Here is a 13,951-nt window from a genome sequence, read left to right as displayed (position 1 = left end):
CCTAAGCATCACTTTGCCTTGCCATCCTAAGGCTGCCTGTCAACCAACATTTACTGGGTCCCGGATGCTAAGTGAGGTGATGGGGCCACAAAGCATGGGCCCCTTGGCTACAACGGACCCCACTCTAGTCCATCCTCCGGTCTGTGCCCAGAGAGAAGGGCCCCGTGGGGAAGATGACCCTCGAGGGTGCAGGGCAAGGACCAAGGAGTCATAAGACCCGTAAAAACATCACTTCCACAGAGGGGCTCCTCACCCAACTCTCACAGTGACACCACCACCCATCGCCCAGTGGGTTACAAGCTGCCATTCCTGTGGTTCTGGGGAACGGAGGCCCAGAGAGGGTAAGCAACTTGCCCAGGACAGAGCCGGACTCAGCTCAGAGCTGCGGGCCTGTAGCTGCCCCCTGGACGACAGAGCCGAAAATGAAGTGACCCAGCGGCTGTCACAAGGCTCAAATACTCAAGGCTCAAATATTCGGAGTGATTGTTTCCCGGGACAAATGGACAGGAACGCCCTGAACTTGACTGGAATCTGTGATGCTAGGCTGCCCCCTGCTGGAATTCTGTCCTCACGCTTCAGAACAGAATGAGCTCAAGTTTGAAAACATGGTAATCTCATTTTTCCACCTTTCTTCAAGAAGATGAATTCTGCTTGTTAATAAAACATGAAGACGCAGCAGAGCTGACCTGGAGTTAATACTAAAGGAGCTGGAAGAAGCGGAAGTTCCGTCTATAATAATGATTCTCAGGGTTTTTCCACATCCTCCAACCACACAGAGACCCAGCCCGTCACCCCCCCAGAGCCCCTCCCCGTGACACCGTGACAGAGACACCTGGGTGTGTGGAAGCCCAGGCCTGAGACTGGGGTCCCCAGAAGGGCCGCCTTCCAAGGTCAGCCCTTGGCTGGCATCTGGGAAGGTGGATTTGGGGAGGGTCCCCCCCCCCCCAAGACTGATGAGCGGCTCCCTGTGCCTAGGCCGTGTGTACAGACGGGGGTGTTGGTGCCGGACTCCTGCTGTCCTCCTGCGAGTCTGGGTGCATGCCAGGCAGAGAGTGCTCGTGTGACCAGTCCCCCCAGTAAAGACCCTGGGCGCTGAACCTCTAACACGTCCCTGATGGACGACGCTGCACACGTGCTGTCACAGCTCGCGGCTGGGGGAATTTAGCGCGTCCTGTGCGACCCCACTAGAGAGGATGCTGGAGCCTGGTTCCCCCGGACTTCACCCTCCCAACCCCTACCCAGCCTCTGAGCTGATCGTGCTCTGCATCCTCTCACTGTAATACATCAGCTGTGATGACAGCGCTGTGCCGCGTCCCCGAGTCCTCCTAGCGACTCACTGATATGTGGGTGGTCTTAAGGGACCCTGACACAGTGCGGAAGGGCTGGTAGCAACAGCTGGATTAAAGATCTAGAATAATCTAAAACCTAGAGAGAACCAAACCCTGGAAGCAACAGGATCTCGGGGATGAAGGCACCCAGCCTTCACACCATGATCCCTTCCACCCACCCCAGACAAGGGCCACCCCACCACTGCTAAAAGCCCTCCTGTAATGGCACCTCTGCACCTGGACACGGCTCCCCAACCAGCAGAAGCTTCCCTGGTGCAAGGAAGATGGGAACAATTCCAGAAGCGTGCAGTCCCGTAGAGGACCGCAGGGAGTAGCTGGCACTTGTGTGGTCGGGAAGGCTTCCTGAAGGAGGTGACCCTGGACTGAGTCCCGACAAGGAGCTGACTGTGCACAGGTGGAAGAGGGAGAAAAAGCAGCATGTGGCAAGTCCTGAGATGAGAGCGCGGCCTGTTCTGGAAACTTCGGGTAATTCAGTGAGACTGAGCCCAGGGCACGGGGCACAGGAGAGGTCGGGAGGCTGGAGATAAGGATTCACCATTCTGAGTGCACTGGGGTCCGTCCAAGGGTCTCCAGGGGACAAGCACCACGGCAGGTGGGCTGGGATGTGGCAAGTGAACTGGACGGGTGAGACCAGGAGGCGAGGGCCAGGCAGAAGGCACCCGCAGCAATGCAGGTGAGAGTGGGGTGGAGAGAAGAGGGAACGGGGACACAGGCAGAGTGGATGCAGCTGACAGCTGTCTGGCTACGATGTGCAGCCCCCATCCCAGAGGAGCACGTGGCCTTTCTCCCCCGTATTTCGCATCTCAGGACCCTGGGTTCTCCCTTCCACTGACCCAGCCAGGGAGGGTGTTAGCCTCGCCCCCTCACTGGGAGGGACTCTCCCCGGAACTGCGTCGGCCAGGCTGCCCCATTTAGCTGAGGGGAGTGAGGACAGGCCTGTATCCGGCTGCTCAGAGCCACTAGGAAAAGGCCTCCATCTCACAGCTGTTGGCCCCCAGGAGACCTTCTGAGAACAGAGACTCGGGCAGGTCCCAGGGGACACACCGTGACATCAATCCTGGGAAGACAGGTTCACCTCTGAGTACGAGAACAGCCCACTGACAGGAGATGAGCGTTTTCAAAAAGAGTCCTTTAAGAGCGTTTATCAGAGTAGTTCTTTGAGGAAGGGAAGTATTTCATCAGGGCCTTTGATCCAGGGCATTCAAGGTCTAGCAAAGAGCTTCCAATCTCCAGCAAAATCACAAAACCGAAAAACTACGGGCAGAAGCAGCAAAGCAGACCCACACAGGGGGTTCCAGGAAAGGAAGACGGTCCTCCGAGAAAACACACCCCACCTGCAAGAGCCGGTACCTCCCAGTCCCCTATGCAGCACCTACGGCCCAGCCTCGCCCGCGGTCAGGACCTGGCATCGTTTAATGCTGATCCGCTGTTTCCTCACCTGAAGGCCAGGGGTGAGGACAGCTGTCCTGCTCACCTGACCCTGCAGCCAGAATCTATAGAGAAATCCATGAAGTTAAACCATCATAAAGAAACACCCCGTTTCACTATCCCCCCAAACACGTCTCGCAAAACGCTTGCGGGAGGAGATGGAAGAAACACGCACATCCCCTGGCGGGCTCGGAGGTCTCCACACAGCAGCCGTCTGACCAGAACTTGGAACGAGCACTGGTGCTACCATGTGGGGTTTTGGTGGCCAAGACTCACCTTGAAACTGAGGTTTGACCTCCCAGGAGCAGGAAGCAAAGCCACCGAACACATGGCCGTCGTGGTCCTCGAGCAGCACCACGCAGGGCCCGCAGTGTGTGATGCGCCCGCAGAGCTGGGCGAAGCTGTGCCCGTGGAGCTCGGATGAGAACAGCAGGCACCAGTGGTGCCTCTGCTCCCTGGGCAGGTGGGAGTTGATGTAGATGACGGACAGGACATCCAGGACGCTCGCAAACTCCCGTCCCTGGTCGACTTGGCGCTCGGGGACCAGGGTGGCCAGATCGAGGGACGAGCCCAGGAGGAGGAAGCCTTGGTGGATGACCACGCTCAGAAACGTGGCCACGTGGGGAGCCCTGAACACCCAGTCCTCAACTGTGGTTCGGTCACATTCCAGCCGCTGAGGCCCCAGAGGCTTCTCACCGCCTAGGGGAGGAGAAAACAGTATTAGTGGGTGAGGACATCGCCTTTTCTCTACTTACCTAAACCTGCTCTGTCCAGCGGGGGAGGCACGCGTGGTTCGTCTGCATTGAGATGCACAGTAAGTGTAAAAGGCACACCCCACGTCAAAGGCTTGGCGTGAAAAAGAAAATGAACGTAAAATATCTCATTTTTTTTACACTGATTGCGAATGTTAAAGTATACTTTGGACATATTCTTAAGATTAATTTTGCTTGTTTCTTTTTGGTATTTCCATGTGGTTACTGAAATATGTAAAATTTCATATGTGGTTGGCTTCGGAGTTCACATTCTGTCTCTATCGGACAGTGCTCATCTAAACAATTCAATATCGACACTCTTATCTTTTCTCTCTGCTCCAAGCTGCATTTCAGAGACACAGGAGACAGCTACACCCTCACCCCAGGGCCCCAAGACTCCCCAGCAATCCCTCCTGAGAGGGCTACACCAAAAGCTGCTAGTCCTAACAAAATCATTTGGAAAGGATTTAGAAAGTGTGCTCTCCTCCGGCTATGGCAGGGTAGTGGTTGGTTACTTCCTGGGCACCCCTCTAGTTTATCTGGGGAGAACGGATATCATTAACTACAAATTATACTTAATTGTTTCCGACCAGCACCCATCATTCTGATTTCCATCTCTTATCTACTAAGAACAGAGGTGACATGGAGGTGATACCAAGAGATGAACTGTCGGTACTTCGTTCATATATATGTATATACATATATATACACACATATATATGTGTGTATATATATATAACAGTATTATATAGTATATTATGTCATTATTCTTTCCAAGTTCCAAATAATACCTCACTTAATTTTTCAAACTGTGTTTAAAAATCCAACTTTATAATAAAACAGTAACACTTTTATAAAACGAATCTACTTTGCAAAGAGATTCACCACAAGGTATTTTTAAATCGCAAGTAAATTTAATTATATACTGTTTCTCAGCCAACAACAGCAGAATATATATTCTTCTCAAGTGTACCTGGAATATTCTCCAGAACAGACCATATGTTAGGCCATAAAACATGCCTCAATAAATTGAAAAGAACTGAAATCATGTAATGTATGTTCTTCAACCACAATGTAATGAAATTACAAATCAGTAACAAGGCAATTTGGGAATTTCACAAACACATAGAAATTAAAGACTATACCTCTAAACAACCAACAGGCCAAAGAAGAAATCACGAGGGAAGTTAGAAAATACTGAGATGGGGACTTCCCTGATGGCGCAGTGGATAAGACTCCACGCTCCCAATGCAGGGGACACAGGTTCAATCCCTAGTCAGGGAACTAGATCCCACAAGCATGCCACAACTAGGAGTTCACAGGCCACAACTAAGGAGCCAGCGAGCCTCAACTAAGGAGCCCACCTGCCACAACTAAGACCCAGAACGACCACATAAATAAATAAATAAATATTTTTTTAAAAAAAAGAAAGAAAAAACTGAGATGAATGAAAACAAAAACACAATATACCAAAACTTATGGGCTTCAGCTAAAGCAGTGCTTAGAGGGAAATTTATAGTCATAAATGCCTATATGAAAAAGAAGAGAGATCTCAAATCAATAACCTAAACTTCTAACTTGAGAAATGAAAAAAAGAAAATCAAACTGGCGATCAGAATCAAGATGGTCAGTAGTAGGACGTGGAACTCACCTCTTCCCACAAAAACATCAAGAATACATCTATGAATGGAACAATGCTCTCAGAAAACTAGCAGAAGACCTCAAACACCTCAAAGGACAAGAAAGATCTCCAAGTAACTGGGCAGGACAAAGGAAAAAAACAATAGAGGAAGTGGGACGAGACCTGTGCCCCTGGGGGGGTGGAGCTGAAGGAGAGGAGAGGTTGCCGCACCCAGGGAAGCCTCACCGGTGGGGAGATCGGCCGGGACAGAAAGGGAGCTTCAGCGGCTTGGAGGAGAGCACAGCAGCCAGTTAGTGGCAGGCAGGACAGAGAGAGACCTACACGGATGGCTGTGCCACCGCCCTGTGTGCCCCAGCCTGAGACGCACGTCCGCTGGTATGGGTGGGGGGTGGGGGCTGGGGGCTGTAATACGGGGTTTAGGGGACAGACCCAGGGAGAGGACTGCTGTTGGCTGTGCAGAGACGCCTGAAGGGGCTGGAGCGTGGGGCGCAGCAACCAGGAGTGTTTGCGGAAGAACCCCGGGCCGCCACTGTTAAGAACCCCGGGCGCCATTGTTAAGTGGCCAAGGTAGAGGCGGGGCTGCCATCGCAGCCTCTTTCCCCACCCGCCGGCTCCTGCCTACGCAGGCTCCAGGACAGGCTCCTGCCCAGGCAGGTCACACACCCCGGCCACCCCGGTCCCCTCCTGCCTGGGCAGGCTCGTGTGCCCCAGCCACTGCCCTGTGCCCCCAGAAGCAGACAGCAGTGGGCTGCCCATACGCAGAGGTGGGGCTGAAATCACAGCTGAGGCCCACGGGCCGTGTGACTTAGGAAGCAGAGCTGAAATCTCTCCCCACAGCTGCATGAACCTTGGATTTATACCTCCACGGCCGACTTTGTAAATTCAGTGCCTGTGGAGCAACCAGACAGCTGGTGCTCCCGCAGCTGGGACGGGTCTGGCCTTAGCAGTTGTGGGCTTTGTGGGCGCGTACACGCGGGGGCGGGGCTGGGCCAGGGTCTGAGCTGCATCCACAGCTCCCACAGTGGGTCCAGGTATGTAACGACTGCAGTCCTGGGACCTGACTTCAGTGGATCTGCGCTGGTAGCCTTGTGAAAACAGAGCCTGAGAGGCACCAGGGCTGACTGCCAGCACGCCCAGAGCTGAGGTGGGGCTGAGGGCAGTGCCAACAACAGTGTACTCTGTGAGCCCGCACAGCAGGTGAAAGGTGACACACTCACAGGGGAACAGCTCCAGCACAGCAATACTCCGTGGCTCCTCTCCCAGTGGGAGCGCTCCAGTCCCGCCTATTCTTGCACTGCAGATCAGAAACAGAGCTAGGGCCTTCTACACCAACAGCTAGAGAGCAGACCCTGCCCTGGACAGGGCAGCGATAACCACAGAGGGAAGAGGAGTCCCCACTCACTGGCCAGTGCTGGCTCCGGCCATCGCAACACGAGTCACACCTCCTGTCAAGGGGATAACAGCCAGCACACACTGAGGAAAGAGGCAGCAGGCATCCATACTGAAAACAGCCCTTGCACCAAAAAAATACTAAACCCATGCAGGCTACGCAGGGACACTCCCACATAAAAATAGCCCTCCGAGACCACAGTAGATAATTGTTTCTCCTAAACTCATAGAGCAAGAGAAATACAAGTAAAATGAAGAAGCAGAGGGACCACTCCCAATGAAAAGATCAAGAGAATTCCCCTGAAAGGACAAACAATGAAACAGGCCTCTTCAGTCTAACAGATACCAAGTTCAAAAAGGAGATAATGAAAATACTGAAGGAACTAAGAAAGGTTATCGATAGAAATGCAGATTACTGTAAAAAAGGAACTAGAAACTATAAGGAGGAGTCAAGAAACATTAGGAGATTCATTTGCTGAGACAAAAGCAGAACCAAAGGCTATGAATAGCAGAATAAATAATACAGAAGAACGAATAAGTGATCTGGAAGATACAGTAAAGGAAATCATCCAATCAGGACATCAGACAGTAAGCCAAGTGAAAAACATGAAAGCAATACAAGAGACCTATGGGAGAATGTAAAGCATGCCCATCTACACATAATAGGGATCCCAGAAGGAGAAGAAAGAGAAAAGGGGACTGAAAACGTATTTGAAGAAATGATGGCTTAAAACTTCCCAAAGCTAAAGAAGGAAACAGATATGCAGATACAGGAAACACAGAGGGTCCTGAACAAGATAAACCCAGAAAGACCTACACCAATACATATTATAATAAAAATGTCAAAAGTTAAACATAAGAAAGAGGATTCTAAAGGCAGCAAGAGAGAAACACAGAGTTAATGACAAGGGAACCCCCATAAGGCTATCAGCTGATTTCTCTACAGAAATGTCGCAGGCCAGAAGGGAGTGGCAAGATATATCCAAAGTCCTGAAAGGGAAATATCTGCAACCTAGGACACTCTACCCGGCAAGATTATCATTTAGAACAGAAGGAGAGAGAATTCCTCAGACAAGCAAAAGCTAAAAAAATACAGCAATACTAAACCTATCCTAAAAGAAATATTGAAAGGTCTTCTCTAAATAGAAAAGTAGTAAGAATCTATAGGAAAGAGAAAATCACAATTATTTTTCTAGAATATGTTTGAGCCTAAGTGACTACTAGTCTAAAGCAAGTAGATAAATGAAGGGGTTAACATACTTGAAAAACAGGGCAACCACAAATCAAAAACATACAACAAAGTCACAAAAATCAAAAAGAAAAAACTATAAGCATAATACAAAAGAAAAGAATCAAAGCACAAAAGGAAAAAGAAAAAGGGACAAAAGAATATAAAATCAACAGGAAAACAAGGTTTAAAATGGAAATAAATATATATCTATCAATAATTACCTTAATGTCAATGAACTAAATGCTCCCATCAAAAGACACTGAGTGGTAGATTGGATAAAAAACAAGAGTCTACAATATGCTGCCTACAAGAGACCCACTTTAGGGCAAAGGACACACGTGTATTAAAAGTGAGGGGATGGAGAAAGATACTGCATGCAAACAGAAATGAAAAGAAAGCAGGGCTCGCGATACTCATATCAGACAAAAAAGACTTTAAAACAAAGGTTATAAAAAAAGATAAAGAAGGACACTATATAATAATAAAAGGATCAATACAAGGAGAAGATATTACATTTGTCAACATATATGCACCCAATATAGAAGCACCCAAATACAGAAAACAAATACTAACAGACATAAAGGGAGAAACTGACAGGAATATAGTAATAGTAGGAGACTTTAGCACCGCACTCACATCAATGAATAGATCTTTGAGACAGAAAATCAATAAGGCAACAGAGGTCCCAAATCATACATTAGAAAGTTAGACTTAATTGATATCTTCAGGACATTACATCTAAAAAAAAAATACATTCTTTTCAAGTGCACACAGAACATTTTCTAGGATTGACCACACACTTGGGCACAAAACAAGCCTCAACAAATTTAAGAGTAAAGAAATTATTTCAAGCATCTTTTCTGACCACAACAGCATGAAACTAAAACTCAACCACAGAAAAAGAAACAAGAAAAAAACAATTACATAGAGGCTAAACATGCTACTAAAAAAACAATGGGTCAGGCTTCCCTGGTGGCGCAGTGGTTAAGAATCTGCCTGCCAAGGCAGGGGACACATGGGTTCGAGCCCTGGTCCAGGAAGATCCCACATGCTGCAGAGCAGCTAAGCCCGTGCACCACAACTACTGAGCCCACATGCCACAAATGAAGCCCACGAGCCTAGAGCCCTGCTCCACAACAAGAGAAGCCACCATAATGAGAAGCCCGTGCACTGCAACGAAGAGTAGCCCCCACTCACGACAACTAGAGAAAGCGTACACCCAGCAACGAAAACCCAATGCAGCCAAAAATAAAAATAATTTTAAAAACCCAATGGGTCAATGATGAAATCAAAGAAGAAATTAAAAAATACCTTGAGCAAATGACAATGAAAACACAACCATACAAGAACTATGGGATGTAGCAAAAGCAGTTCTTAGAGGGTAGTTCATAGTGATACAGGCCTTCTTTAAGAAACAAATATCTCGGGACTTCCCTGGTGGTGCAGTGGTTGGGAGTCTGCCTGCCAATGCAGGGGACACGGGTTTGAGCCCTGGTCCGGGAAGATCCCACATGCCACAGAGCAACTAAGCCCGTGTGCCACAACTACAAAGTCTGTGCACTACAGCCCGTGAGCCACAACTACTGAGCCCGTGTGCCACAACTACTGAAGCCCGCATGCCTAGAGCCTGTGCTCCACAACAAAGAGAAGCCACTGCAATGAGAAACCTGCGCACTGCAACAAAGAGTAGCCCCCGCTCGCCACAACTAGAGAAAGCCCGCGCGCAGCAATGAAAACCCAGCATAGCCAAAACTAAATAAATAAATATATTTTTTTAAAAAAGCAACAAATATCTCAAATAAACAACCTAACACACTACCTAAAAAAATTAGAAAAAGAACAAACAAAACCTAAAGGAAAAGATAATAAAGCAAAGGAAAGATAATAAAGATCAGAAATGAAATAAATATAAGAGAGATTAAAAAACAAACAAAATATCAATAAAACCAAGAGCTGTTTCTTTGAAAGGGTAAACAAAATTGACAAACCTTTGGCCAGGCTCACCAAAAAGAAAAGAGAGAAGACCCAAATAAACAAAATAAGAAAGGAAAGAAGGGAAATCACAACAGATACCATAGAAATACAAAAAAACATGAGTGAATACTATGAACAATTATATGCCAACAAATCTGACAACCTCCAAGAAATGGACAACTTTCTAGAAACATATAACCCATCAAAACTGAATCACAAAGAAAGAGACAACTTAAACAGACCAATCACTAGAAAAGAAATCAAACCTGTTAAAAAAAAAAAAAAAAACAGCAAACAAAACAAAACCTGCCTAAAATAAAATTCCAGGACCATATGGCTTCACAGGCAAATTCTACCAAACATACAAAGAAGAACTTATACTGATCTTTCTCAAATTCTTCCAAAAAACTGAAGAGGAAGGAACACTCCCAAAGACATTCTATGAAGACACTATCACCCTGATACCAAAAGCAGACAAAGACACTACCAAAAAAGATAATTACAGGCCAATACTTTTGATGAATATAGATGCCAAAAATTCTCAACGAATTATTAGCAAACCGAATCCAACAACACATTAAAAAAGTCATACACCACAACCAAGTTGGATTCATCCCAGGATCACCAGGATGGTTCAACATATTCAAATCAATCTACATGATATATCACATCAACAAAAGAAAGGACAAACACTACATGATCATCTTAATAGATGCATAAAAAGCATATGATGAAATTCAACACCCATGCATGATAAAAGCCCTTACAAAATTGGGTATAGAGGGAACGTATCTCAACATAATAAAAGCTATTTATGACAAACCCACAGCCAACATAATACTCAATGGTGAAAAGCCGAAAGCCTTCCTGCTAAAATCTGGAACAAGACAAGGGTGACCACTCTCACCACTTCTCTTCAACATAGCATTGGAAATCCTAGCCACAGCAATCAGACAAGAAATAGAAATAAAAGGTATTCAACTTGGTAGGGCAGAGGTAAAATTATCATTATACACAGATGACATGATAATATATATAGAAAACCCTCAAGACTCCACACAAAAACTACTAGAACTCTAGAGCCCACAAGCCACAGCTACTGAGCCCGCAGGCCACAACTACTGAGCCCGCATGCCTAGAGCCCGTGCTCTGCAACGAGAGAAGCCACCACAATGAGAAGCCCATGCACCACAATGAAGAGCAGCCCTTGCTTGCCACAACTAGAGAAAGGCCGTGTGCAGCAACAAAGACCCAACACAGCCATAAATTAATTAACTATTTATTTTTAAAAAGATGATTCAAAGAAATGGAAAGATATCCCATGCTCTTGGATTGGAAGAATATTGTTTAAATGGCCATACTACCCAAAGCAATCTATAGGTATAATGCAATACCTATGAAATTACCCATGACATTTTACACAGAAATAGAACAAATAATAATAAAATTTATATGGAACCATAAAAGACCCAGAATTGTCAAAGCAATCCTGAGGAAAAACAGCAAAGCTGGAGACATAACCCTCCCAAACTTCAGACAATATTACCAAGTTACAGTAATCAAAACAGCATGATATTGGCACAAAAACAGGCATATAGATCAATGGAACAGAAGAGAGAGCCCAGAAATAAGCCCACACACCTACGGCCAATTAATCTTCAACAAAGCAGGCAAGAATATACAATGGAGAAAAGACAGTCTCTTCAGCAAGTGGTGCTGGAAAAGCTGCACAGCTGCATTTTTAAATCAGTGAAGTTAGAACACACCCTCTCACCACACACAAAAATACACTCAAAATTACTTAAAGACCTAAATATAAGACAAGACACCATAAAACTCCTAGAAGAGAACATAGGCAAAACATTCTCTGACATAAATCATGCCAATGTTTTCTTAGGTCAGGCTCCCAGGGCAATAGAAATAAAAGCCAAAATAAACAAATGGGACCTAATCAAACTTAAAAGCTTTTGCACAGCAAAGGAAACCATAAACAAAACAAAAAGACAACCTACAGACCGGGAGAAAATATTTGCAAATGATATGACCAACAAGGGCTTAATTTCCAAAATATACAAATGGCTCATACAACTCAACAACAACAAAAAAACAAACAACCCAATTCATAAATGGGCAGAAGACGTAAACAGACATTTCTCCAAAGAAGACATACAGATGGCCAAGAAGAGAAGAGATGCTCAAGATCGCTAATTATTAAAGAAATGCAAATCAAAACTACAATGAGGTACCACCTCACACCAGTCAGAATGGCCGTCATCAGAAAATCTAAAATCAATAAATGCTGGAGAGGGTGCGGAGAAAAGAGAACCCTCTTGCACTGTTCATGGGAATGTAAATTGTACAGCCACTGTGGAGAACAGTATGGAGGATCCTTAAAAAACTAAAAATGGAACTACCATATGACCCAGCGATCCCACTACTAGGCATACACCCTGAGAAAACCATAATTCAAAAAGACACATGGACCCCAGTGTTCACTGCAGCACTATTTACAATAGCCAGGACATGGAAACAACCTAAATGTCCATGGACGGATGAATGGATAAAGGAGATGTGGCAGATATATATAATGGAATATTACTCAGCCATAAAAAAGAATGAAATAATGCCATTTGCAGCAACATGGAGGGACCTAGAGATTATCATACTAAGAAAGGTAAGTCAGAAAGAGAAAGACAAATACCATATGATATCACTTATATGTGGAATCTAAAATATGACACATATCTACGAAACAAAAACAGACTCACAGACATAGAGAACAGACTTGTGGTTGCCAAGGGGGAGGTAGGGGAGGGGAGGGAAGGATTGGGAGTTTGGGATTAGCAGAGGCAAACTAGTATATATAGGATGGATAAACAAGGTCCTACTGTATGGCACAGGGAACTATATTTAATATCCTGTGACAAACCATAATGGAAAAGAATAATAATATAGGGACTTCCCTGGTGGTCCAGTGATTAAGAATCACTTGCAATGCAGGTCTTGCAATGCAGGTGACTCTGGTTCAATCCCTGGTCAGGGAACTAAGAACCCACATGTCGTGGGGCAACTAAGCCCACGTGCCACAACTACTGAGCCCATGTGCCACAACTAGAGAGAAGCCTGCACACTGCAATGAAAGATCCTGCGTGCTGCAACTAAGACCTGATGCGGCCAAAAGTAAATAAATATTTTTTAAGAAGAGTAAGAATGTGTATATATATATATATATATATATATATATATATATATATATATATATATATATATAACTGAGTCCCTTTGCTGTACAGCAGAAATTGACACAACATTGTAAATCAACTATACTTCAATAAAATTTCTTTTTAAAAAAAGGAAAGAAAACCAAACTAAATCTAAAAGAAGCAGAAGAAAGAAATAAAAGACTTGGATGAAGATAAATGAAATAGAGATTAGACAACAGAGAAAACCCATAAAACCAAATGTTGGCTCTTTGAAAATAACAAAAAGTGAACAAACCATTAGCTAGACTGACCAAGAAAAAAGGAGAAGAATCAAATGGCTAACATCAGAAATGAAAGTGGGGACGTCACTACTGACCCTGCAGAAATAAGGATTATAAGGGAATACTATGAACGACTGCCCACGGTTAAATAATCTAAATAGTCCTCCGAAGTTGGAAGACCCACATTTGCTGGCTTCAAAGGTTCAGTACAAGCCTACAGTAATGGAGATGGCGTGGTACCACTCTACAAGGCCAAGGTCTAAGGACTGAGGCAGGGCACTTGCCTTGAAGCTTCATCTCGGAGCACAGCTGAGCAGCCAGCACCTGCACCCTGGACGGGGAGCCTGGGGCTTGCTTCTGAGTCCAGCCTCTCAGCTCCTGTCTGTAGTTTAGCACGTGTGCCACAGAGCCAACCAGGTCCTCTGTAAACTTGAAGACCGCAATTTTACCATTAATCGCATTTCTGTTGTCATCTATGACCTACATCATATCAACATGGGGAAGGGTGTCTCATGTCCTTAAGGCCAGCTGTGATGGACCACAATCTGGAACAGATCGTGTAACTTGGGTAGTTACTCATTTTTCTAATGACACATTTGGCTGGTCTAGATTGCCAGTGCCTTTTTGTCCAGGAGTTCTGACCTCAGCCAGTGACATGGTCTAGGTACCCGCCCCCCGGGGTGGACTTGTGCGCAATGCCTC

The 13,951-nt window shown here is 45.7% G+C and overlaps 1 protein-coding gene across 10 annotated transcripts in view; it reads right to left on the bottom strand.

Annotated features, from left to right (window-relative positions):
- The window catches only part of MEAK7 (MTOR associated protein, eak-7 homolog), a 69,560-nt gene that overhangs the window by 7,889 nt on the left and 47,720 nt on the right, over nucleotides 1-13,951 (bottom strand). For all 10 annotated transcript variants that reach the window (XR_007474538.1, XM_049704079.1, XM_049704081.1 and 7 more), the window contains 2 exons: nucleotides 13,534-13,678; nucleotides 3,054-3,476 (listed from right to left, as the gene is read on the bottom strand). Coding sequence is in view for 9 of the 10 variants with exons in the window: in XM_049704079.1 (XP_049560036.1) it covers nucleotides 3,054-3,476; nucleotides 13,534-13,678 (568 nt within the window). In the remaining variant the exon portion in view is untranslated. The remainder of the gene's footprint in view (nucleotides 1-3,053; nucleotides 3,477-13,533; nucleotides 13,679-13,951) is intronic.

This window comes from Orcinus orca, chromosome 20 (genome assembly GCF_937001465.1).
Source record: "Orcinus orca chromosome 20, mOrcOrc1.1, whole genome shotgun sequence".
NCBI classification, from domain to species: domain Eukaryota; kingdom Metazoa; phylum Chordata; class Mammalia; order Artiodactyla; family Delphinidae; genus Orcinus; species Orcinus orca.
Note: the sequence above shows the minus strand (reverse complement) of the source record. Positions and strands in the feature narration are given on the sequence as shown.